Genomic DNA, 24,078 nt, shown 5'->3' on the forward strand with positions numbered 1-24,078 from the left:
TAAATATAATAATAGCCACCAGCATAACATTCTTGCAGTTCTGCCTGCTACCAGTGTGATTAGCAGTAACAACGAATGAGTATTTGTGAATTGTACTTTATCTCTGTGTAGTCTGGGGACAAGAAAGGCTAAGCTTTGGGAGAAACAAGTTCAGATCTTGTTTCCTTACGTTGAGCTGTCTCCAGAAGTTGTGGGTGCTTCATCACTGGAGATTTTTTTAAAGAAGAGATTGGATAACCATTTGTCTGGAGAGGTACAGGATCTCCTTCTCGAGCAGGGGGTTGGATTAGAAGACCTCCAAGGTCCCTTCCAACTCTGTTCTGTAAAGATTGAGTTCACTCATATGTGTGTTTGTGTGTGTACAAACACACCCACACACCCACACACAAGGATCCATGAACAGTTCATCCTGAGTGAACTCAATCTTTATATTCTTTTAAAAACCCTTGCATTGGGGTGGAGTGTGGGTGACTGAGAGGAGCTGAGCACTTACTAGCTGGATGCCCTTCCTGACACCTATGCGCAGCTCACAGCAATATTTTTTTTCTCTCTCTCTCTGTATGTATATGTATAAGTATATGTATATGTATATGTATATGTATATGTATATGTATATGTATATGTATATGTATGGGACGCGGTGGCTCAGTGGGTTAGGACGCTGAGCTTGTCGATCAGAAGGTCGGCAGTTTGGCGGGTCGAATCCCGAGTGCCGCGTAGCAGAGTGAGCGCCTGTTACTCATCCCAGCTTCTGCAAACCTAGCAGTTCGAAAGCACGTAAAAATGCAAGTAGAAAAATAGGGACCATTACGGTGGAAAGGTAACAGCGTTCCGGGCGCCTTTGGCGTCTAGTCATGCCGGCCACATGACCTCGGAGACGTCCTCTTCGGCTTTGAAACGGAGATGAGCACCGGCCCCTAGAGTCGGAAACGACTAGCACGCATATGCGGGGGAACCTTTACCTTTTATGTATATGTATATGTACATGTACACACACACACACACACACACACAATTTTACCTCTCCGATGATTCTCATAGCTGAAACATCCAGAAAGGACACTGCTGAAAAATCAAGAATGACGCTATGAACGTCAATTCTTGGAACGCTGATGTTGGGAGGCAAACTTGCGTTCCAGTTTATCCGAACTGGAAAATCCTTCATATTTATGGGCTGATTCAGTTCTTCAACCCTGTTGTTGTCCAGCTCTTCATCTGAGTCAGTCGCATTAGTGATGGTACAAAGAAAACCTTTCTGAATGAAAAAGAAAGAAAGAAGGGAAATGTTCGGAACGCTTCTTAACCACGAAAAGAGAAATCAGAACACTTGACCGGCCAGTTCTGAAATTGAAGGCTGAGTGGCGTCTTTTGTACGTAGACAGATGTGAAGGAAAGATCAGTCACAATTTTTGTGTTACCATTTAAATAATTAAGGATCCTTACTGGAGTTTCTTGAAGTTCTCCCTTCTTTAACATCTTCTTCATTTTCCTTAGGGCTTTGTTGCGTTTCTGTAACACCCTCAATGGTTTAAAACCAACCTGAAATATGGAATCATTGTTGTTAGCAGATATTTGATTCATTTTTAAAAAAAATCATCCTAGTACGATGTAAGTACTTTTTCAAGTGGAGAATATGGAATTGATTTAAATAGATTCTAGTTATATATTTTATTTTGTACAGGTAATCCTCGACTTACGACCACAATTGAGCCCAAAATTTCTGTTGCTAAGTGAGACATTTGCTAAGTGAATTTTTTTCCCCATTTTACGACCTTCCTTGCCACATTTGTTAAATGCATCACTGCAGTTGTTAAGTGAGCCACACGGTTGTTAAGTGAATCTGGCTTCCCCCATTGACTTTGCTTGTCAGAAGGTCGCCAAAGGGGATCACGTGACCCCCCCCAGGACACTGCGACCGTCATAGATATGAGTCAGTTGCCAAGCGTCTGAATTTTGATCATGTGACCCTGGGGGATGCTGCAACAGTCGCAATGTGAAAAGCGGTCATAAGATACTTTTTTCAGTGCCGTTACAACTTTGAACGGTCATTAAATGAACTGTTGTAAGTCGAGGAATACCTGTACAACAATCTTAGACCTCTTTGACCTGTTTGAATTTCTACCTCTTAGCAAACATTCACACATGTGCATTTGAAATAGTTCTCAAGGAAAAGACAAAGTAGATTTTTCTGGGATATTGTACAAATGTTTGTGAGGTATAAAAGATGTGTATACACACACACACATACACACACACAAACACACATACACACAGACACACATATACATATATATATATACATACATATATATATATAAGAGTTAATTAGCAAGGTGCATTCAAAAAAGCCTTGACAAATACTTAACATATATATACATATATATATTCACTGCAGATGGGGACTGTAGCCAAGAAATTAAAAGACGCTTGCTCCTGGGGAGGAAAGCCATGGCGAATCTAGACAGCACACTAAAAAGCAGAGACATCACCCTGTCAACAAAAGTGCGTCTAGTCAAGGCTGTGGTCTTCCCAGTTGCAATGTATGGCAGTGAAAGCTGGACCATAAGAAAGGCTGAGCGCCAAAGAATGGAGGCCTTTGAACTCTGGTGCTGGAGAAGACTCCTGCGAGTCCCTTGGACTGCAAGGCGATCAAACCGGTCAGTCCTAGAGGAGATCAACCCTGACTGCTCTTGAGAAGGCCAGATCCTGAAGCTAAAACTCAAATCCTTTGGCCACCTGATGAGAAGGAAGGACTCACTGGAGAAGAGCCTCATGCTGGGAAAGGTTGAGGGCAAGAGAAGAAGGGCATGACGGAGAATGAGGTGGCTGGATGGAGTCACTGAAGCAGCAGGCGTGAGCTTAAATGGACTCCAGAAGATGGTAGAGGACAGGAAGGCCTGGAGGAACGTTGTCCATAGGGTCGCGATGGGTCGGACACGACTTCGCAATTAACAACAACAACAACAACAACACACACACACACACACACATATATGTATATATATATATATATGCATATATGCATATATGCATATACATATACATATACATATATAATATGCAGTGGTGGGATATGGATATACATATACATATACATATATAATATGCAGTGGTGGGATTCAGCCGGTTCTCACCAGTTCAGTAGAACCGGTAGCTAATTTTTTTGCTGACTTTGGTGAACCGGCTAATGCCCTAGCCTTTTTTTGCAAGGCCCAGAACGGACCGCCGGAAGTGCGTGGACGCCACTTCCGGAAGCCCGTTCTGAGCCTGGGAGGCCTCCCCCAGGCCTCAGAGGCTCAGAAAGGACTTCCGGAAGTGGTGCCATGCACTTCTGGGGGGCCATTCTGGGCCTGGGAGGTCTTCCCGACTCAGAACGGACTTCCGGAAATGGCGTCCATGCAGAGAATCAGTTCTTCAGGTCTTTGAATCCCACCACTGTATTAAAATTAAAAAGTTTTATGGGAGATCATTTCTCATAAGATTACGGCCTACGCAATACTTACCGCAGCAGTCAATTTTTCCTTGAAGAAGTCAACATTAGCAAAAAAGATTGGAGACGGGCACCTGAAAACTTTCACTCCTTCCGGTTCGTATATCTAGACAGCAAAACATCACCTGTTAATTTTGAGGCGCTCCCCTGCCAAAATTTGTGCGTGTGAAATTACTGCAATTAACAACACAGTGTTCTTACATCTGGGTAGTCTTTTCTGTTTCTGTAGATGTCATTCCTTCCAACATTAGCCAAAAGTGTGCATTTTGGACTGAAAAGAGAAGAGGTAAATGAGCTGTGATTAATGCAAAACGAATGGGACCCACTGTTATTCTAATAATGATGTGGACCTTTGCTTATATCTGTATTATCCCTTAAGCTACAAACTTTGGGGATATCCTTTGTTGGATTCAATGGTGCTGCCTTCAAGCAAATATAGGGAGAATTACCCAAATTGATATTCTGGAAGCAATATCTCTTTTTCCAGTAGCAATGTATGGCTGTGAGAGAGACTTGGACCATAAGGCTGAGCACCGAAGAATGGATGCTTTCAAAGAATTGATGCTTTCAAGGAGTTGATGCTTCCAAGGAATGGATGCTTTCAAAGAATGGATGCTTCCAAGGAATTGATGCTTTCAAAGAAAGGATGTTTCCAAGGAATGGATGCTTTCAAAGAATGGATGCTTCCAAGGAATGGATGCTTTCAAAGAATGGATGCTTCCAAGGAATGGATGCTTTCAAAGAATGGATGCTTCCAAGGAATTGATGCTTTCAAGGAGTTGATGCTTCCAAGGAATGGATGCTTTCAAAGAATGGATACTTCCAAAGAATTGATGCTTTCAAAGAATGGATGCTTCCAAGGAATGGATGCTTTCAAAGAATGGATGCTTCCAAGGAATGGATGCTTTCAAAGAATGGATGCTTTCAAAGAATGGATGCTTCCAAGGAATTGATGCTTTCAAAGAATGGATGCTTTCAAAGAACGGATGCTTCCAAGGAATGGATGCTTTCAAAGAATGGATGCTTCCAAGGAATGGATACTTTCAAAGAATGGATGCTTCCAAGGAATGGATGCTTTCAAAGAATGGATGATTTCAAAGAACGGATGCTTTCAAGGAATTGACTCTTTGAAATTGTGGAGAAGACTTTTGAGAGTCCCTTGGACTGCAAGGAGATCAAATCAGTCAATCCTGAAGGAAATCAACTAACCCTGTCTATTCGTTTGAAAGGACAGAAGTTGAAATATTTTGGTCACCTAATGAGGAGGGAGGACCCCTTGGAGAAGACCCTGATGTTGGGAAAGATGGAAGGCAAAGGAAGAAGGGGACAGCAGAAGATGAGATGGTTAGAAAAGGGTCGTCAGTGCAATGAACGTGAATTTGGGCAAATTCCAGGAGACGGTGAAAGACAGGGGTGGATCTGGCATGCCGTGCTCCATGAGGTCGCAAAGAGTTGGACATGTTGTAATGACTGCACAGCAAGAACAGTCTCTAGCAGTCTCTACATCTTTAGCGTTTGTAGATCTTTAGGGACATGGCCTTTGACTTAGGACCGTAATCGAGCCTGGAGTTATGTCTGTAAATCATTAAGTCATTAAGTGACTCATTGTGTGACTGAACCAATTTGATGACTTTTTTTTTTTTGTGGTGGTGGCTGTTAAGCGAAGGTGCCGGTCATAAAGCAAACGCCACGGTCATTAAGCGAAGAGCACAAGAGAATCCCTTGTTTGTAATGGGTGGGTTTTTTTCCCCTTCTGGAAACTGGAAGTATACGCCAGTTTCTGGCATACACACACACACACAAAAATGACAAAAATCGTGGTCATGTGACCACAGACTATTGCAAATGGCCATAAATACGAGCTGGTTGCTAAGCAGCCCAAACACGAGCATGTGACTAAGGGAGCTTTGGAATTTTAAATCTGAGTCATAAGTACCTTTTTGGGGGGGAGGGTCCATCATAACCTTGAATGGTCACTAAGTGATTTGTCATTAAATGAGTAGTACCTATACCAAATGCATAGGGCTGCAGGCTTAGTAACACTTGACAACAGCATCATGGATACTTCCTTGGAGATACTACAGCATCAGTCCAGGTGAAAAATAGGAAAATATGATGCATATATTGATCTGCATATTGTCTGTAGTGTATTTGTGACAGAAAATGGGCCATAATGTGGTGGTTAAAGGATTTCACTCCACTCGAAATGACTTTATGTCTTTAATCCGCTTCAGGAAGTTGAGCTGACAAATGAAATATGTATTTACTTACAACTGGACCCGGAATACAACGGTCAGGAGCTCAAATCCAAGGCCAGCAGCTAAGCCAAGATCCAGTCCCAGTAGAAGGGCAGCCAGGAACGTCACAATCCAGACAAGCTAACAACAACAAAAAAACCCATTAAATAAACATGAAACCATTGGTATATTTGACTAGAGAAAATTACCAGCAAGGAATTTCTGGTCCTCACCAACAGCAAGATCTGAGAAGCCACGCTAGAAGCAATAGGGATGGTTCATGTAACGTTTTTGTAAAAAATTATGGCTGATAAACAGATGACAATATGAATAGTTTGACATGCAGACATAGCTGTGGCTTTTTGAGTAGGCATGCAAGGAATTTAGGAATGTACAGAACTTTAGACACTGCCTTGTATCAAGTCAGATGTTGGTCTGTTTTTGTCAGGTACAGACAACCAAATTTACAACTCTAGAGTTCACAAGAGCTACTTTATTGTCCTCTGCCTATAATACAGGAATCTCCCCGACTGGCAACTTTCACATGGGAAAGACCAGATAAGGCTCAAAGGCATTCAGGGCCAGTCAGACTTTGCCCTCTTGTATTTATGTAATTCCTTACTTGAGCCCTCCTCCCAACTTTTCCAACAGTTTTGCTTAATTTTTTGAACTCTGTTTTGCAGTGGTTTTCCAGATTTTCAGACACTTTCCCCAGCTCTGTCTGGAAATGTTAAGGAAACGCTGTTGATAAAACTATATATCCCATTAGACACCAATAAAGGAGAATATTTGTAGCTTAGAGTTGAAATGCAGGGTCCTTGGTGCTCTCTGACCTTGGTGGTTTTCTTGCAGACATTTCATTACCAGACTAGGCAACCTCGTCAGTGCTAGAAGGAAGTGGGGTTTGCGCTGATAACGTTACCTAGTTTGGGCAATGAGACTTCTTGCAGAAAACAATAAAACTCAGAGAGCACTAAAGATTGAGCTTTAGACATCCCATCAACATGAATACACAAATCTGTATTTTCAGGTCCATGGATCTTTGTTGCCTTCTTTTGGGTCCATTGCTCTTATTTCTATATTCACCCAAATACACAAACATGAATGCTATTTACGAATGAAAGCACTTACTATAGGTAAAGGTAAAGGTTCTCCCGCACATGCGTGCTAGTCGTTTCTGACTCTAGGGGCCAGTGCTCATCTCTGTTTCAAAGCCAAAGAGCCAGCGCTTGTCCGAGGACGTCTCCGTGGTCATGTGGTCGGCATGACTAGACACCAAAGGTGCACGGAACGCTGTTACCTTCCCACCGTAGTGGTCCCTGTTTTTTTACTTGCAGTTTTACGTGCTTTCGAACTGCTAGGTTGGCAGAAGCTGGGATGAGTAACAGGTGCTCACTCTGTTACGCGGCACTCGGGATTCGACCCACCAAACTGCCGACCTTCTGATTGACAAGCTCAGTGTCCTAACCCACTGAGCCACCGCGTCCCTAAGCACTTACTAGCTTTAGTTAATCCAGCATGGTTGGTTGAATAGTGTATGGGAGGTGATTAAGAAACTCCTTTTAACAATAGCACTTAAGACTTATATACCGCTTCACAGTGCTTTACAGCCCTCTCTAAGTGGTTTACAGAGTCAGCATCTTGTCTCCAACAAGCTGGGTCCTCGTTTTACTGACCTCGGAAGGATGGAAGGCTGAGTCAACCTTGAGCTGGTCAGGATTGAACTTCTGGCAGTGGGCAGAATTAGCCTGCAATACTGCATTCTAACCACTGCACCACCAGGACTCCTTTTGTAAACCTTTTGTGAAGGTGAGAGCAGAGTGGGGGGAAATCGCCAACTTCCCCAAAGCTGAACAAAATGGCTGACAGATTCCCCAGCTTTTGGTCTCCCTTTCAGACATGCTCAAGGACATTGTTTATGTTTGAATCGCTATTTGCATAGCTGGGTGAGGAGCCACTTACACAGTCACACTTGTCCTTCTTCCACAAAATTCCAATCTCTGTGAACTGCATCAACATCCCCTTCAAATTGCCCAGAACCAAAGCCGCAAGGACTGACTGTCAATGAAAGAATAACGTACATGTTGAAAGACAGACACGGGAAAAGAAAAGGAAAAAAACCACAATTCAAGAGATAAAGAGAGATGAGAGAGAGAGAGAGAGAGAGAGAGGAGTATCCCAGAGTACAGATAGTCCTTGACTTACAACTATTCATTTAGTGACTGTTCAAAGTTGCAACGGCACCAAAAAAGAGACTTATGACCGTTTTTCACACCTACAACCATGGTCACATGATCAAAATTCAGAGGCTTGGGAGCTGGTTCATATTTATGATGGTTGTAAGTGTCCTGGGGTCATGTGAACCCCTTTGGTGAATTTCTGACACACCAAGACAATGGGGAAACCAGATTCACTTAGCTGTCTGGTTTGGTGGCAGCAGTGGCTCAGATACAAAGTCCATACAAAGAGTGGTGAGGACAGCTGAAAAGATCATAGGAAGCTCGCTGCCTGGTATTCAGGATGCTGCTTATAAGCGCTCATATGTGCTTAAAGCATCATTAGAGACCCCACACGCCCACTTTAACAGTCTGTTTCTGTTGCTCCCACTGGGAGGAGTATTTCTAGCAGGACTATCCGATTCTGTAATGGCTTTGTTCCCTATGCCATCCACCTGGTAAATTCCCAAGATTCGTTTTTCTCGCCATGCACATGTATACCTAACCCGAACAAGACTATGTTGTCTCTCTGTGTCATATAATATACTATGTGGGTATATGCATCATTCTGTATTTATTTGTTTATTTTTGTCATATTTATGTAGCACATATCGGATCTGGTGATCCTTTGAGAGCTGAATCCAACAAAATTTAATTTTAATGCATGCCGATTTGTGTACATTTGAAGACAACAATACAGTAAAGTTATTATTCTATTCTATTCTATTCTATTCTATTCTATTCTATTCTATTCTATTCTATTCTATTCTATTCTATTCCATTATTCCATTCCATTCCATTCCATTCCATTCCATTCCATTCCATTCCATTCTATTCTATATTCCACTATCTATTCTATTCCATTCCATTCCATTCTTATTTCTTATTTCTTATTTCTTATTCTATTATTCTATTATTCTATTATTCTATTCTATTCTATTCTATTCTATTCTATTCTATTCTATTCTATTCTATTCTATTCTATTCTATTCTATTCTATTCTATTCTATTCTATTCTATTCTATTCTATTCTATTCCATTCCATTCCATTCCATTCCATTCTTATTTCTTATTCTATTCTATTCTATTCTATTCTATTCTATTCTATTCTATTCTATTCTATTCTATTCTATTCTATTCTATTCTATTCTATTCTATTCTATTCTATTCTATTCTATTCTATTCTTGCAACTAACTTAACAAATGTGGTGATTCACTTAACAGCAGTGGCAGGAAAGGTCATAAAAGGGGGCAAAGCACACTTAACAACTGTCTCACTTAGCAACAGAAATTTGGGGCTGAATTGTGGTCGTAAGTCGAGGACTACCAGTTACAGAAAAGGATGCCCCCCGTAGTAACCCAACCCAACCCAACCGACTAGCTCCCAACGCCGGTACCTTTTGCAGTGGTTCCAAGAGATAGCCAATGGCTAAGATAGCAATCATGACAATGATAGCTGAGAGGAGTCCAGCAATCTGTGTGACAAAAGCCCTTGGTTAACACACTTCCTGTAAAACAACTTGGGGTAATTCATTTACCGCAACACCTTAAGTCTCCAGATACCTGTGTCTTGCCCCCGGTGCTTTCTTGCACTCCAGACCTTGATAGAGAAGTGCTTGCTGCAAATCCTTTGAAGACTCCTCCAAAGATGTTGCTGATTCCAAAGGCAATTAATTCCTTTAAAACACACACAAATTACACGCTGCAAGGTAACAGTGGTCGTCCTCAACTTACAACAGTTTTCACAGTTGCTAGAGCAGAGGTCTCCAATCTGTGGGCTGCAGTCCACCATGGGACCGCTGGCCAGTGCACACACACATGTGCCTGCACTCACCCCCACTCGTGCTAGCACCGCCGCTACACAAACGGCACCACACAGTCAAAATGGGGCAGTGCGTGGCGAAAATGGGGCACCACGTGGCAAAAGCAGGGTGCTGCACGGCAAAAACGGGGCACCGCACAGTGAAAATGGGGCAGCACCAGTGCCCACGCGACAAAAATGGGCCGGTGCTAGTGAGTGTCAGGCAGGTGCTAGCACTGCCCCATTTGCGTCGTGCGTGCTCGTGGCCCAGTTTGTGTGCGTGCATGTGAAAAATGCTTCCCCCCTCCCTTTCCCACCGGTCCACCCACCGAGAAAGATTGGAGACCTCTGCGCTAGAGGCTTACCTGGTTGGCATCAATGGGGTAATCGTGCTTAATGGAATAAACTTTAGCCACTGAAAAGGCCACAGCGAAGCCAACAATGGCAATAGAGATGCCGTCTCCTACACAACGTTCGAAGTACTTGATATCTGGGGCAACTGGAGCCTGAAATCTGGAATGAAGGCAGAGGAGGACTTTAAAACGGAGGCCCCGTGTAGTTTTCCTAGCACTGGTTGACTCAGTACAGATGGCTAAGTTAGAGAAAGACACTTTGGGACCCGGTGAGCTGGTAGTTTGTCCCTGCTTTTAGGGGTCCAGGAGGTCTGCAGAGGTCCCCAACCTTTTGGGCACCAGGGACCAGTTCCGTGGAGAGGGGTTTTTCCATGAACGGAGGAATTCTGGGAGTTGAAGTCCACAGATCTTAAAGTGGCCAAATTTGAAGACCCCTGCCCTCTCCCCACTACATCTGATCTGATCTGCCTGATAAGAACAATGCAGGCCAATATAAAACAGGATCTCCAGTCTGCAACTCCCTCACGGGTGACCCATTGCTCCAGCATACAGGTATTTCTCGACTTAACGACCACAACTGGGCCCAAAATTTGTTTGCTGAGGGAGACAGTTATTGAGTTTGGCCCCATTTTACAACTTTTCCTGCCACAGTTTTTAAGTGAATCCCTGTGATTGTTAAGTTTGTAACATGGGTTGTGAGGTGAATCTGGCTTCCTCTATTGACTTTGCTTGTCAGAAAGTCACAAAAGAGGATCACGTGACACCCCCCCCCGGGATGCTGCAATCCGTCATAAATAGGAGTCATTTGCCAAGCATCCGGATTCTGATCACGTGACCACATAGATGCTGCAAGGGTCATAAATGTGAAAAACGGTCGTAAGTCACTTTTTTCAGTGTCATTGTAACTTCAAACAGTCACTGAATGGATGGCTGTAAGTCAGTGATGGTGAACCTTTTAGAGACTGAGTTCCCAAACTGCAACCCCAAACCCACTTATTTATCGCAAAGTGCCAACACGGCAATTGAATCTAAATACGGAGGTTTTAGTTTAGAAAAAACAACTTGTACATTAATATCTTTTGTCTTAAAAGAAAAACACAATAAGAAAGCTTTCAATGGTACAACTTTTTACAGAAAAGTAAAAGTTTGCCTTTGGCGTGTTTTTGAAGAATGAATGTGATTTTTGCTGTTGTATGCATGCTGATCATTTGTCTAGCCTTGGCTTATACTTTGTAAGTTTGAGGGCAACACATGCAGCACTCAGGTCATCTGTTAGTCTGTTTCTGGTGTCAGACTTGATATAATTCAAGGCTGAAAACAGCACGCTCACTCCAGAGGCTTGTTTTGGCTAGGAAGGGGCTTGAGAAATGGTTTTTTTCCTGCAAAATCTTAGCCAAAGAGCGAGGCACGCGTGCCCACAGAGCGGGCTCCCAGTGCCCCCTCTGGTCCACGTGCCATAGGTTCACCACCACTGCTGTAAGTCAAGGACTTCCTGTATGCTTAAGCTTATAGCCCATATGGTGGATTCCATTTACAAAGCATTTAAACTGGATTGTGGAAGCTCTTCCAGTTTATAATTGTGGCTAAACTTTAGTAGGAAGGGAAAAACAACCCCAAAGCTATCTGTTTTCATTAATATATACAGATACTGTCTGCTTACCCAATATCTAATGTTCCAACAGTGTCTACCTGGAACTTCTCTTTGAATTGAAAGCCGTAAGATAATCCAGTTGCTATGACTGTCTGGAAAGAAGAACAACAGGGTTTTAAAAAAAACTTTGCAAGTTTTCAAGCGGCTATTTCAATATTTACTTTCACTTCGTTGTATAGAATTCAAGTTCTTCAAGAACGACTGAGTGCCTATTCAATATTACCCTGTCCTTTCACCATGAATGATGGAGAAAAGCCATCGAGTTTTCATTGTCTTTATACTTGAAGAATGTCTGAAACCTGAGCCCAGATTTGTCAGTTTGAATTGATGATGTTTTTAAGAGTAAGGGCTGATGGGGTCATTTCCTTTTTGCGTTCGTGGGAAATTGAGAGCATGCCCTAATTGAGGAACAAACTCATCTTTCTCTGTTGAGGAAAAGACTTGGGTTGATTAAGGCCAGGGCCTTAGCATCTACTGGGATGTGGTCGCCTAGCGGTTAAGACGCTGGACTTGCCCAGGATGGCAGTTTGAGACCCAAGTACTGCATGATGGAGTGAGCTCCTGTTACTAGCCCCAGCTCCTGCCCACCTAAGCAGTCTGAAAGCATGCAAATGTGACTAGATAAATAGGTACCACTCTGGTGGGAAGGTAACAGTGTTTGGTATGCCTTGGCATCATCATGCCGGCCACATGATCATGAAAAATGTCTTTGGACAATGTTGGCTCCCTCGGCTAAGATACATTTTGACCTGCCCCCAACTAAGGATGTCACCATTTGAACAAATGTTAAATGTGAACATATTGGAATTCACTATTGGAATATATTTTTGTGCAACAACTACAGTAGTATTCAGACAGTAGATGGCAGTGTTTACAAGTTTAGGGTATATACTCTATATGTTCTCCAGTGGCAAGTAGAGTTTTCTGTTTCCTGTTACAGTTAAACAGTTAAGCTGTAAAGCACATGGTGACTGTACACTTTGTTTGATCTGTGGTGCTACATATAAAAATAATTTCTAACAGAACAGAACCGAAAACATCTAAAGTTTTTTTAAAAAAAACTTACAATATACTTTGGCTTGCCAAAAAAAAAATGGAGGTATTCTTACCACAATGACTTCAATCGGAATGGGCACTGGCAGTTTGGTTTTGTAACGGTCATTCAGTTCCTTGACCACTGTCACAACGACTAAGATAATGAGTGCAGTGACTAAATCTGCAATGTTGGTATTGGTGATTTGCTCAAATATACTTTTAAGGGTCTGTTAAAAAGGAAGAAGGAAGTGGGTATTAATACGACATAATTGCAAATGAAGAAGGAACGGGATCAATTGTGTTTTGATACAGGCCACGTTCATCTTCACGTGCCACATTAAACAGCAAAGGGAGTCAGTTGCTGTTAGCACAAAGGCACTTGAAAATAGAATCAGTGCAAAATCATGCCTTGTGGTGGTCACTGATCATGGTTTGTCGATTTTGCCAAACAGGAGACGAGTGAATTGTGTGTGACTGCATGGTTTATTCTTGATTGGTTGGTTGGTATCATCCAAGCCTCTAACAATTAACTGTGAGGTGAAAGCCAAGAGCTGCTCATGGCTTAAGGGCGTGTGTGAATACAGCTTCAGAATTACAAAATCCTTCTAAGGCTAGCCGCCTAGACCCTATAGTAATCATGATCATACAGGCTGTTTGGTGTAGTTGTGGCAGGTGGTTTTGGTCCAGAAGTTGTGGGTCCCCTAACATTGGAGATTTGCAAGAAGAGATTGAGCAGCCATTTGTCTGAAATGATATAGGGTTCCTGTTTGAGCAAGACGGTTGGGCTAGAAGGCCTCCACGATCCCTTCCAACTTTGTTATTCTCTTATTAGTGTTAAGGCTCTCCTGGTGTTAAGGCACCGGGCTGGGAACTGGGAAACTGTCAGTTTCAGTCCCGCCTTAGACATGAATCTAGTTTGGTGACCTGGGGCCGGCCAGTCTCTCTCAACCCTAGGAAGGAGGCAATGGCAAACCACTTCTGGAAAACCTTGCCAAGCAAACTGCATGGGAGGCTTGTCCTGGTAGAGCTTTGAGAATTGGACACAATCAATCGTTAGAAAAAAAAAGTGATCTTAATGGCTTGATTATAACCATAGAAATCAAGGCGTCCCTTTGGATACTTCTCTGAAATATTCAGGGCAATTTTGAGTCAAAGATCAATGAGTTTGATGATCCAATTGCCTTTCACAATTATATTTTAAGGAGTACCATAGATTTAAATTTGTCAAGAAAAGGCTTGGACCAATACAATAGTTTGACACTGGAAAAAAGCACTTGAATGCCCAAAAGCTTTTGTTGCGATGGCATGTATCATCTGACGGACAAAATCGCTCAGATTTGAGCCGGTTTGGATTCTGACTGGGCAGAATGGTGGCCCCTGAGGACCACTCGGAGGCTTCAGCTGGTGCAGAATGCAGCCGCGCGAGTTGTGATGGGAGTCTCCCGATACTCCCATGTAACACCTCTTCTCCGTGAGCTGTATTGGCTTTCGGTTGCCCTCCGGGGGAGATTCAAGGTGCTGGTGATGACCTATAAAGCCCTAAATGGCATGGGTCCGGGATATCTGAGGGAACACCTGCTGCCGGCATCAAGTTCCCATCGTCCTGTGCGCTCCCACAGGGAGGGCCTCCTCAGGGTACCGCCGGTCAAGGATTGCCGACGGGCGATCCCCAGGGGGAGGGCGTTCTCTCTGGGCGCGCCTGCCCAATGGAATCAACTGCCAACGGAACTCCGGACTGCCCCCGACCTTCGTTCATTTCGCCGGGACCTAAAAACCTGGCTCTTTGAGCTATCTGGTCTGGACTGAGGGGTTTTAATGTTTTTAAATTGTGATTTAATTTTTGCGGCTAGACTTGATTTAATTTTATTTTAATTTTATATTGGATTGTTTTTAAATTTTGCCTTGTAAACCGCCCTGAGTCCTTTGGGAATAGGGCGGTATATAAACCGAATAAATAAATAAATAAATAAATAAATAAATAAATAAATAAATAAATAAAATGTAGCTCTTGACCTTTGACTCCAATTGAGTCCAAAACGTCCCTGGCCAAGCAAGACAGTGGTTCAATGGGGATTGCCCCATTTTACAACCTCCGTTGCCACAAGTGTTAAGGGAATCACTGCAGTTCAGTTAGCGACATAGTTGTTACTGGATTCCCCATTGACTTGGCTTGTCAGAACGTCGCAAAAGGGGATCACGTGACCTTGGGACACAGCAAGGGTCATAAGTATGAACCGGTTGCCAAGCCTCTGAATTTTAATCACGTGACCATGGGGAGGCTACAAAGGTGGCAAGTGTGAAAAGCAGCCATGGGTCCCTTTTTTCAGTGCCGTTGTAACTTTGAACGGTCACTGAACGAACCGCTGCCGGTCAAGGACTCCTGGACTTGGAAAAACAGCAGCAAGAATTCACAATAGCAAACCAGAGAAGTGAGAAATAAGGGTTTGGGCTGTGTAACACTCACCCAGATGAGTCCGAGCGGTTTATTAAATGGCTCAACCGGTAGCTGAAAAATGAACTTCAGCTGAGACACAAAAACGTGTATCGCCGCCGCCGTGGTAAATCCACTAATTAGTGGCTGAGACAAATAGATGACGATGAAGCCGAAGCGAAAGGCGCCCAGGACTAGCTGGAGTGGAACAATAATGGCATTAGGGATGGAAGAAGAAATGAGGACTCAGGGAAAGCTGAAAATTAAACTGGGGACATTTGTTTTGGAATAGGAATGATCGTTTTGTGCCAGGTGCGAAGGATGGGTCCACTCGTAAAGGGCCAATTAAGCTGATTTATTACTAAAAGCCTATACACTGGGATCTTCTCAACCAATGGTTAGTGCTATGGAGATTCTCAGTCAATCCAGCTCACGGTTGTCCCAAAGGTGCTTTTCCAACTAGACTTTCTTGTTTTTCTTGAAAATGTTTTGCTTTCCACCCAAGAAGCTTCTTCAGCTCTGATTGGACGGTGGGGGAATTTTTTTATCTGAAGACGTTTCGCTTTTCACCCAAGAAGGGTCTTTGGCTATGATCGGATGGTGGGGGAACAGAAAGATTTATACTCCTGGCAGAGGGCTGGTCATTTGCATTCTTTTAGCAAGTCGTCGAGGCGACTTGGAGTTTCCCTGTGTCCTCAGGCTCGCCTGAGTAGTGCAAAGGGGTGTGGAGCCATCTTGGCTGCAGGATGTTTCCTGCCCTGGGTCCCTTCGAATGGTGCGGGAGTATGAGTGGATTTCCAGAAAACGTTGCGGCCTACAGGAACCATTTGCACTTCACTTTGAGATGTAGATGACACAAAGTCATCCCCGACGGCCTGCATCTGTCTTCAACAGTGAAGGGACACAGTGTTCTGTCCCAGCCTATGTGAGTCCTTGTTATGCTCACAAGGTGAAGCCCCTCTTCCAACAAGCAGGCAGGAACCGCAAGAAAAAAACAACCCCTTATTATTCACAGACCTGAGTCAATGTCCAAGGCAAACAAGCACAGTTCACAGAAACTCGATCCTCAACACGAACGGTTGCCTTGGGCAACCAGCAGCTCCCACACCGTCCCTTTTATAACTCAGCCAAGGCGTGGCTTCCTAATGCCTTCTCCTTTGCCTTTGGAGCCGCCCCATTGCATTCCTCTGTCCTACTCGCTTCTCTTGCCAGTGCATTCGTGCATCCTGGATTTGTCCCAACTGTGCTTCATCACTGTCCAACTCAGGCTCCCAGCACAGCTGTGTCTCAGCCTGAGCGCAAGTAGAGGGGCCAAGGCTCCTCGTCTGACTGTAAGAGCCTTCCTCTGACTCTAATGTCACTCCGGGCCCCTCCTCCTCCTCCTCATCTGATTCCTCAGACTCAGCTGCCGGATCCACTGGCTGGCAAGGAATCACAACACACAGGGCAGAAAACATCCTGGCTCCACGCACATTTTCACTACTCAGGTGACCCTGAGGACACAGGTAAACCTCCAAATGGCCTCAACGATGCTCTGAAAGCATGCAAATGACCAGCTGCCTGGAAGGAATATAAATCCTTCCATTCCCCACCATCTGGTCAGAGCTGAAGAAGTTTCTTGGATGAGAAGCGAAACGTCTTCAACGGCAAACAAAAAAGTCCAATTGCCTCTTGAAAAAGCACCTTTGGGTTAATGGTTAGTACCTGCTTGGAGTTAGATACTGGTTAATGGAATCCAAGGGTGGCTGGACCTAGTCCATTTGTGGCTACGTAGGGATTCTAGGGTGATTCCTCTTTTGATTCCGCCCCCAGGTCCTGCCATTCCTTCTCCTACATGTCTCCTACATTCGTAGGATATTACTTAATATACGGTTGCTATTAAACTCATGAAAATAATATTTAAATAGTGAATAACAGTGAATAATTTTGTCCCCTCTCGTGCTTGTTGTTTTGTCTTTTTTTAAAAAATCACCTTATTTTCGATTTCTTTTTTAAATCAATTTCTTTTGATCCAGTGGAACGAAGGAATTTGTAAATTTGGGTACAGGCAGTCCTCAGGTTACAACTGTTTATTTAGCAAAATAGTCCTGAGCAGGGCTTTTTAACCAGTGGTACGGGTACCACCTGTGGTACATTGGCACCTGGCAGGTGGTACGCGACCATCCTAGAAAAGTGGTAGCGGGGGAGGGGAATGGCAGCACCACACAAGCCTGAGCGAGAGATGGCTGGAGCTGCAGAGCTGTCGGGGCTCAGCGGAAGTGCCAGGATCAGCGCCAGGATCCAGCTGGAGCTCGGCGCTGATCCTGGCGCTTCTACTGAGTCCAGAAGAAGCGCCAATCAGCTGGAATGTTGCAGCATCTCCAGGGTCTTGTGATTTACATTCAGATACATTCACAACTGATTCATATTTGTGACAGTCACAGTGTCCCATGGTCATGTGAAATGACCAAAACCTGCTGCAACCACCCAGCAGACGGGGGGGTGGGAAATAAAAACCAAACACCCCCCCACCCCACCCCCATTGCCAACAGAAATGCTCACAACAATGAAAACCTCGGACAGGAGGAAGAGTGCTGCCGGGCGGGCAGGCAGGTGTGTTGCTCGGCTGTGGCTTGGGGGGGCACTTTTTTCAGTGCCATTGTAACTTTGAACAGTCATTAAGTGAGCTGTTGTAACTCAAGGGCTACCTGTACTTCATCACTTTTTTCCTTTTTTTTTGGTCATCAAGTTTTTGACACCTTGCTAAGTGACTGGTGGTACTCGAATGTTGCCATATCCTAAAAGTGGTACAATGGGTGAAAAGGTTGAAAAGCCCTGGTCCTGAGGATTTTTTTTTTCATGCTTCTGAACGTGCCCTTAGAACTAAAGGTTCTGCAGCAATTTCTCTGCCTTGCAGTTACTACTTGCGTTGAGGACAGGACAGGAAAAAATGTCACGATGTTACCTAACAGGCATGCCTCTGAGATCAAGAAGAGAATGATAGGACAATGTTTGGAAATTGGTAACAAGTTTGGCATGGCTTCAAATACTAAAAACAGGGAAACATTCATAATGTTTACCTGAAAGATGCCAGCCAGGACTGTAATGGATGCTGCCACCATAACTCTTTCCTGGTTCAATGATGAACTGTTCGTTGTCACGTTGGAGTTCCCAGGTTCATCTGGGACCATGTTCAAAACTGCTCCTCCCACCATCAGACTTAGGATGGGGAATGGTCCTGTGTGACACAATTGATTCATTTATCTGTCCATCAAACAGCCACTGTGATTTTTATGCTGCGTAGTCTAGAGAAGGAGTCTATCTATCGCTAATGAAATTCTATCACAATGACGAAGAGGTTGATGGGAGATCAAGTCATGGTTGACTCTTAGGGAACTCATAGATTTTCTCCCTCATGGGATCTCTCAGATCTTTCAACGGTGCACTCCTCACCACTCTGATTATCCCCCTTTGGCCTGGTTTTTCTCTTCTTCTCTGTCCTTTCACCTTTCAGAGCATTGGTTTGCTTAACAACCATCCCACAGTAGTTAAGGAAAAGCTATCGTTGTTATGTGAATGAATGGTTCACTAGGGGTGCACTTTTGCCAAAAACCAGAAGTGCCAGGTTTCGACAAAACCATCACATGACCGCGGGACACCGCAAACACCCATAAATGTGACTCAGTTGCTGAATGCCCCAAATTTAGTCGCATGACTGTGGAGTTAACACAACGGTTGGTTGTTCAAACCCAGGTCATCAGTCCCCTTTTTTGAGTCAATTAAAACGTTGAACTGTTGCTAAGCAACTGGTCGTAAGTCAAGGACTACCTCGAGGAGTCCGTATCTACCTCCCCTCGGACTGCACAAATCATTCCACCCGAAATTTGTTATACAACTTGAATGTTACAGCAGGATTTGTACTACTTGCATGAAACAGTTCCCTGTGTGAAAGAAAAGAGAACATCTGATCTAGACCAGAGTTCTCCAACCTTTCCGGCTTGGTGGCTTGGAAAGAAAGGGAACAGCGGGCAAATGAGTGTGCACATGATGCTGGTGGCGGTGATAGCATCCCCACGCATGCGCAAATGGGGCTGCTAGGGCCCACACGGCGGTGCTACCACGAGTGGGGCGGGACTCGCCAAGTATTCCCGGGGCCCCTGTGGCCAACAGGCTGCAACCTGGTACTGGGCCGCAGACCATAGGTTGGGGGCCCTTCATCGAGACGTAATATTGTTCTCTGCAGGCACATCTACATTTAACAGAATAACAGAGGTGGAAGGGATCTTGGAGGTCTTCTAGTCCAACCCCCTACTCAAGCAGGAGACCCTATACCACCCAGGACAAAGGGCTGTCCAGTCTCTTCTTAAAAGCCTCCAGTGATGGAGCGCCCACAACGTCTGAAGGCAAAACTGTTCCACTGGTTAATTGCCCTCACCGTTAGGAAATTTATCCTTATTTCTAGGTTGCTTCTCTCCTTGATTAGAATGGAACAGAACGGAACAGAACAGAACAGAACAGAATAGAATAGAAACTGGAGAATGGAATGGAGTGGAGTGGAGTGGAGTGGAGTGGAGTGGAGTGGAGTAGAGTAGAGTAGAGTAGAGTAGAGTAGAGTAGAGTAGAGTAGAACAGAACAGAACAGAACAGAATAGAATAACAGAGTTGGAAGGGACCTTGGAGGTCTTCTAGTCCAACCCCCTGCTCAGGCAGGAAACCCTATACCATTTCAGACAAATGGCTGTCCAGTCTCTTCTTAAAAACTTCCAGGGTTGGAGCATTCACAACTTCTGGAGGCAGGTTGTTCTACCTGTCTGGAAATTCCTTCTTTATTTCTAGGTGGCTTCTCTCCTCGATAGAATTTTGCTTGATAGAAATTTCGATCTCCTTCATGGCTTGGTAGTCCTCCGCAGTCATAAAAATCACCCTAGGCCACATATTTATGCTGCCTCCCTTGAACGTGATTATGACAAATAGCTTGTGTTGACCCCTGGGATTATGTTTTATGGTTCTTCTCAGCTGCCCTTGATCATAAATGATGTAATTTGAACTTCAGTTCGGTTGAGCGTGTGATATTGCGAGGCTAATTAACACCTTGGCTCCAAACTCACTAGAATTAAGTTCAACTTACCGACCGATATATGTCTGGACGTGCCAAAGAAGAAATATATAACCACGGGGAAAAAGGCTGCGTAGAGTCCATAACTCGGAGGAACATTTGCCAACAAAGCAAAGGCTAGGCCTTCGGGAGAAGAGAAAAATAACATTGAGTGAAAAACTACACATAGTCCTCACCTTATAACCGTTCGAAGTTACAACTGAAAAAAAGGTGACACGGTCATTTTTCACACTTACGACCGTGGCAGCCTCCCTACGGTCACGTGATCAAAATATGGATGATTGGCAGCTGACTCGTATTTATGACAGTCGCAGCGTCCCGGTGGGGGACACAGGATCCCCTTTTGAGACCTTCTGACAAAGAAAGTCAATGAGGGAAGCCAGATTCACTTAACAACCATGTACTAATTTAACAACTGAAGTGATTCACTTAACGACTGAGGGAAGAAAGGTTGTAAAAATGGGGGCAAACCTCACTTTCTCTTGCTTAGCAAGAGAAATTTGGGGGGGGTCAACGGCGGTCGTAAGTTGAGGTGGTGAGGACAGCACCTCATGAAAGTAAAAAAGAGAAAAGGATGCAACTTATTAACCAGAACCACCTTGTAGGATGGCGACCAGCCCTGTGCTAATTCCGGAAACCAGGTCGCTAAGAAGCCAATTCTTGATCTGATATGCAGGTAACCAGGAAGCCACAGGAAACAAATGGAGAGCGGCACTTTTGGCCCTTTGTGGGGTGCACCTGAAAAGACACAACAGAGCATTAAGCAACGGTTCAAATACGGACATTTTACACGGAAACAATGTTATGTCAAAGAGAAAATCCTATAATCCTTCATAGGGCTTTTTTTTTTTTATCATAGAACGCACAGAACAGCGTTCCGGCACCTTTTTTTGAACCGAAGAACCATTTCCTTCTAAGCTACCAGCGCAAGTCCAGGTATGCCTGCAGAGCAATTTTGCGGACCCCTAGCAGCCCGATCCGGGCTCTGGAGGCCTGGAAAAGGCCTCTACCACCCGGCTATATGGCTGCAGAGTGATTTTGCACCCCCGCCACAGCCGATCCATGCTCCGGAAGCCTTTTCTAAGCCTCCGGAGCCCAGATACATGGCCGTGCAGTGATCCCTGTGCGTTCCCACAGAGAGGGCCTCCTCAGGGTGCCACCGGTTAGAGAATGTCATCTGGTGGCCCCCAGGGGGAGGTCCTTCTCTGTGGGCGCCCCGGATTTATGGAATCGGTTGCCGGTTGAGCTCCGGATGGCGCCTGACCTTCGCTCCTTCCGACGCGATCTGAAGACTTATTTGTTCGAACAAGCTGGCCTGGCCTGATGGGGGATGGGTTGGGATTTTAATGTTGTTTTAAATTATTTAATTTATTGTTGTTCCTTGGGCATTTTGTTTAATTCTTTTTTAACTTTTGTAATTTTGTATTTTATATGTTTGCCCTGTTCACCGCCCTGAGTCCTTCGGGAGAAGGGCGGTATACAAATAAAATTAATAATAATAATAATAATAATAATAATAATAATAATAATAATAATAATAATAATAATAATAATAATTTTGCAGCCCCCCAGTGGCCCGATCCGGGCTCCAGAGGCTTGGAAAAGGCTTCTGGAGCCCGGATTGGCTTCTGGGGACCCGCAAAATCACTCCCTAAAGCAGCTTTTTCTCCACCTCCCTGCTCCGTAAAGGGCTTTCAACTGGAGTCGGAGCTGTGTGTGAGTTCCGGCACCTTTTTTAAAAAAAAACAAAAAAGCACTGATCCTTCAGCTATTGTCTGAAATGGTATAGGTTTTCCTGCTTGAGCAGGGGGCTGGACTAGAAGATCTCCATGGTCCCTTCCAGCTCTATTCTATTCTAAATATTCTACTACTAATATGGGCCATGCTAGCCGAGACAACTGCAACCGTATTTAGGGGACTGATCCGAAGACGGGAGGTTAAACCATACGATGAATGATTGATTGCAGGAAGCAGGTATGTCTTGAGGGATGCGGTGGCTCAGTGGGTTAGGACGCTGAGCTTGTCAATCAGAAGGTCGGCAGTTTGGCGGGTCGAATCCTGAGTGCTGCGTAACAGAGTGAGCGCCTGTTACTCGGCCCAGCTTCTGCCAACCTAGCAGTTCGAAAGCATGTAAAAATTGCAAGTAGAAAAATAGGGACCACTACGCTGGGAAGGTAACAGCGTTCCGTGTGCCTTTGGTGTCTAGTCATGCCGGCCACATGACCACGGAGACGTCCTCGGACAAACGCCGGCTCTTCGGCTTTGAAACGGAGATGAGCACCGGCCCCTAGAGTCGGAAACGACTAGCACGCATGTGCAGGGGAACCTTTACCTTTTTTACTTTAGGTATGTCTAGCCTAACGAAGAGAAGGACCAGGGGTGACATGATAGCAGTCTTCCAATATCTCAGGGGCTGCCCCAAAGAAGAGGGAGTCAAGCTATTTTCCAAAGCGGCTGAAGGCAGGACAAGAAGAAACGGATGGAAACTAATCAAGGAGAGAAGCAACCAGGAACTGAGGAGAAATTTCCTGGCAATTAGAACAATTAACCAGTGAAACAGCTTGCCTCCAGAAGTTGTGGGTGCTCCATCACTGGAGATTTTCAAGAAGAGATTGGGCAACCATTTGTCTTGAATGGCATAGGGTCTCCTGTTTGAGCAGGGGGTTGGGCTAGAAGACCTCCAAGGTCCCTTCCAACTCTGTTATCCTGTATTTTGACAATGTGAAGGGAAGATCCTCTTCCCTTGTGGAATAAAATAGCAGGATACTAAGTGAGAAGCTATATTTTTGAGGTTCTCTATTTCTTTTCAGCACCCCAATACTGACTCTTGCAATATGATCATCCATGATTAACTGATATCTGTAATAATCGGTTAATCCACTCGCCGGATTTTATAGACGCATAAATTATTAACACCACCTGGGTTTGTTCAAGATATTTGGCTACAAATTAATCAGCCACCATGATTGTATTAACTAGCCGCCCACTTGGTTCACATTCTGCTCTAAATGGGAAGGCTGTATGTTTGGACAGGTAACGTGTGGTGTGAATCTAGACACCGCAGCCTGTATAAAGTTATTTTTGTGTATTTTTTGTGCTAATTCAGTCGATTCTGTTTTGGCCAGTAAGCCAAATTGAAACTACGGCTTATGGCCATGGATGAATCAGGTCAATGAAAATCTTCCCTCAGGTCACCACCACATAATCTCACCATCCTGATTTGAAAACCTGACAAGGATCGACCCCTAATTGTTTATAGTATGACTTTTTTGTTTTTTTTAAAAAAAGCAAGCCTCTTACCTAAAGCACAATCTGAGATGGTCCAGCAAGGTTTTATGGTGTCTATGGACCTTCTGGTGCTCTTCATCAAATGATAGGTCTGAGTAAACTGGTCCGGTGATCACATACTGGTTATTTTCTGCCATTTCTCTGCCAAAGTGTTTCTTCTGGTAGCTGATTGAGTCCTCCATCTTTTTAATCCCTTCAAGGCTTGAAAATAAATAACAGGCTGTGCTTTAAAACATAACTTAGTATCCTGAAGACCACAGTTGAGTGAAGCCCTGATTAAGTACTCTCACCTTTGAAGATCAAACAGAATAGGAATATAATAGTGAAGCCTCCTCCTCCTCCTCCTCCTCCTCCTCCTCCTCCTCCTCCATCTCCATTTCCACACTCTTTGGCAAGGAAAAATAAAACTCTCGGTCCCCATCACCACAACTACCACAACTCTGACAAAAGAGCTAAAATATAAGGCAGCTTTTCTGGCTAT

The 24,078-nt window shown here is 44.2% G+C and overlaps 1 protein-coding gene across 1 annotated transcript in view; it reads right to left on the reverse strand.

The window, feature by feature from the left end:
* Positions 1-23,779, reverse strand: part of SLC26A3 (solute carrier family 26 member 3) — a gene marked incomplete at both ends in the record, with an annotated part of 32,603 nt that extends 8,824 nt beyond the window's left edge. The window contains 16 exons of the mRNA XM_083366538.1: positions 1,022-1,255; positions 1,444-1,539; positions 3,504-3,596; positions 3,692-3,761; positions 5,762-5,868; positions 7,690-7,785; positions 9,341-9,418; positions 9,507-9,620; positions 10,110-10,257; positions 11,758-11,840; positions 12,858-13,010; positions 15,248-15,412; positions 18,274-18,431; positions 20,322-20,432; positions 20,908-21,047; positions 23,610-23,779. Coding sequence (XP_083222664.1) covers positions 1,022-1,255; positions 1,444-1,539; positions 3,504-3,596; positions 3,692-3,761; positions 5,762-5,868; positions 7,690-7,785; positions 9,341-9,418; positions 9,507-9,620; positions 10,110-10,257; positions 11,758-11,840; positions 12,858-13,010; positions 15,248-15,412; positions 18,274-18,431; positions 20,322-20,432; positions 20,908-21,047; positions 23,610-23,779 — 2,016 coding nt within the window. The remainder of the gene's footprint in view (positions 1-1,021; positions 1,256-1,443; positions 1,540-3,503; positions 3,597-3,691; positions 3,762-5,761; positions 5,869-7,689; positions 7,786-9,340; positions 9,419-9,506; positions 9,621-10,109; positions 10,258-11,757; positions 11,841-12,857; positions 13,011-15,247; positions 15,413-18,273; positions 18,432-20,321; positions 20,433-20,907; positions 21,048-23,609) is intronic.
* Between the last annotated feature and the right edge of the window lie 299 nt (positions 23,780-24,078).

This window comes from Vipera ursinii (assembly GCF_947247035.1).
Source record: "Vipera ursinii genome assembly, chromosome: 6".
NCBI lineage: Eukaryota > Metazoa > Chordata > Lepidosauria > Squamata > Viperidae > Vipera > Vipera ursinii.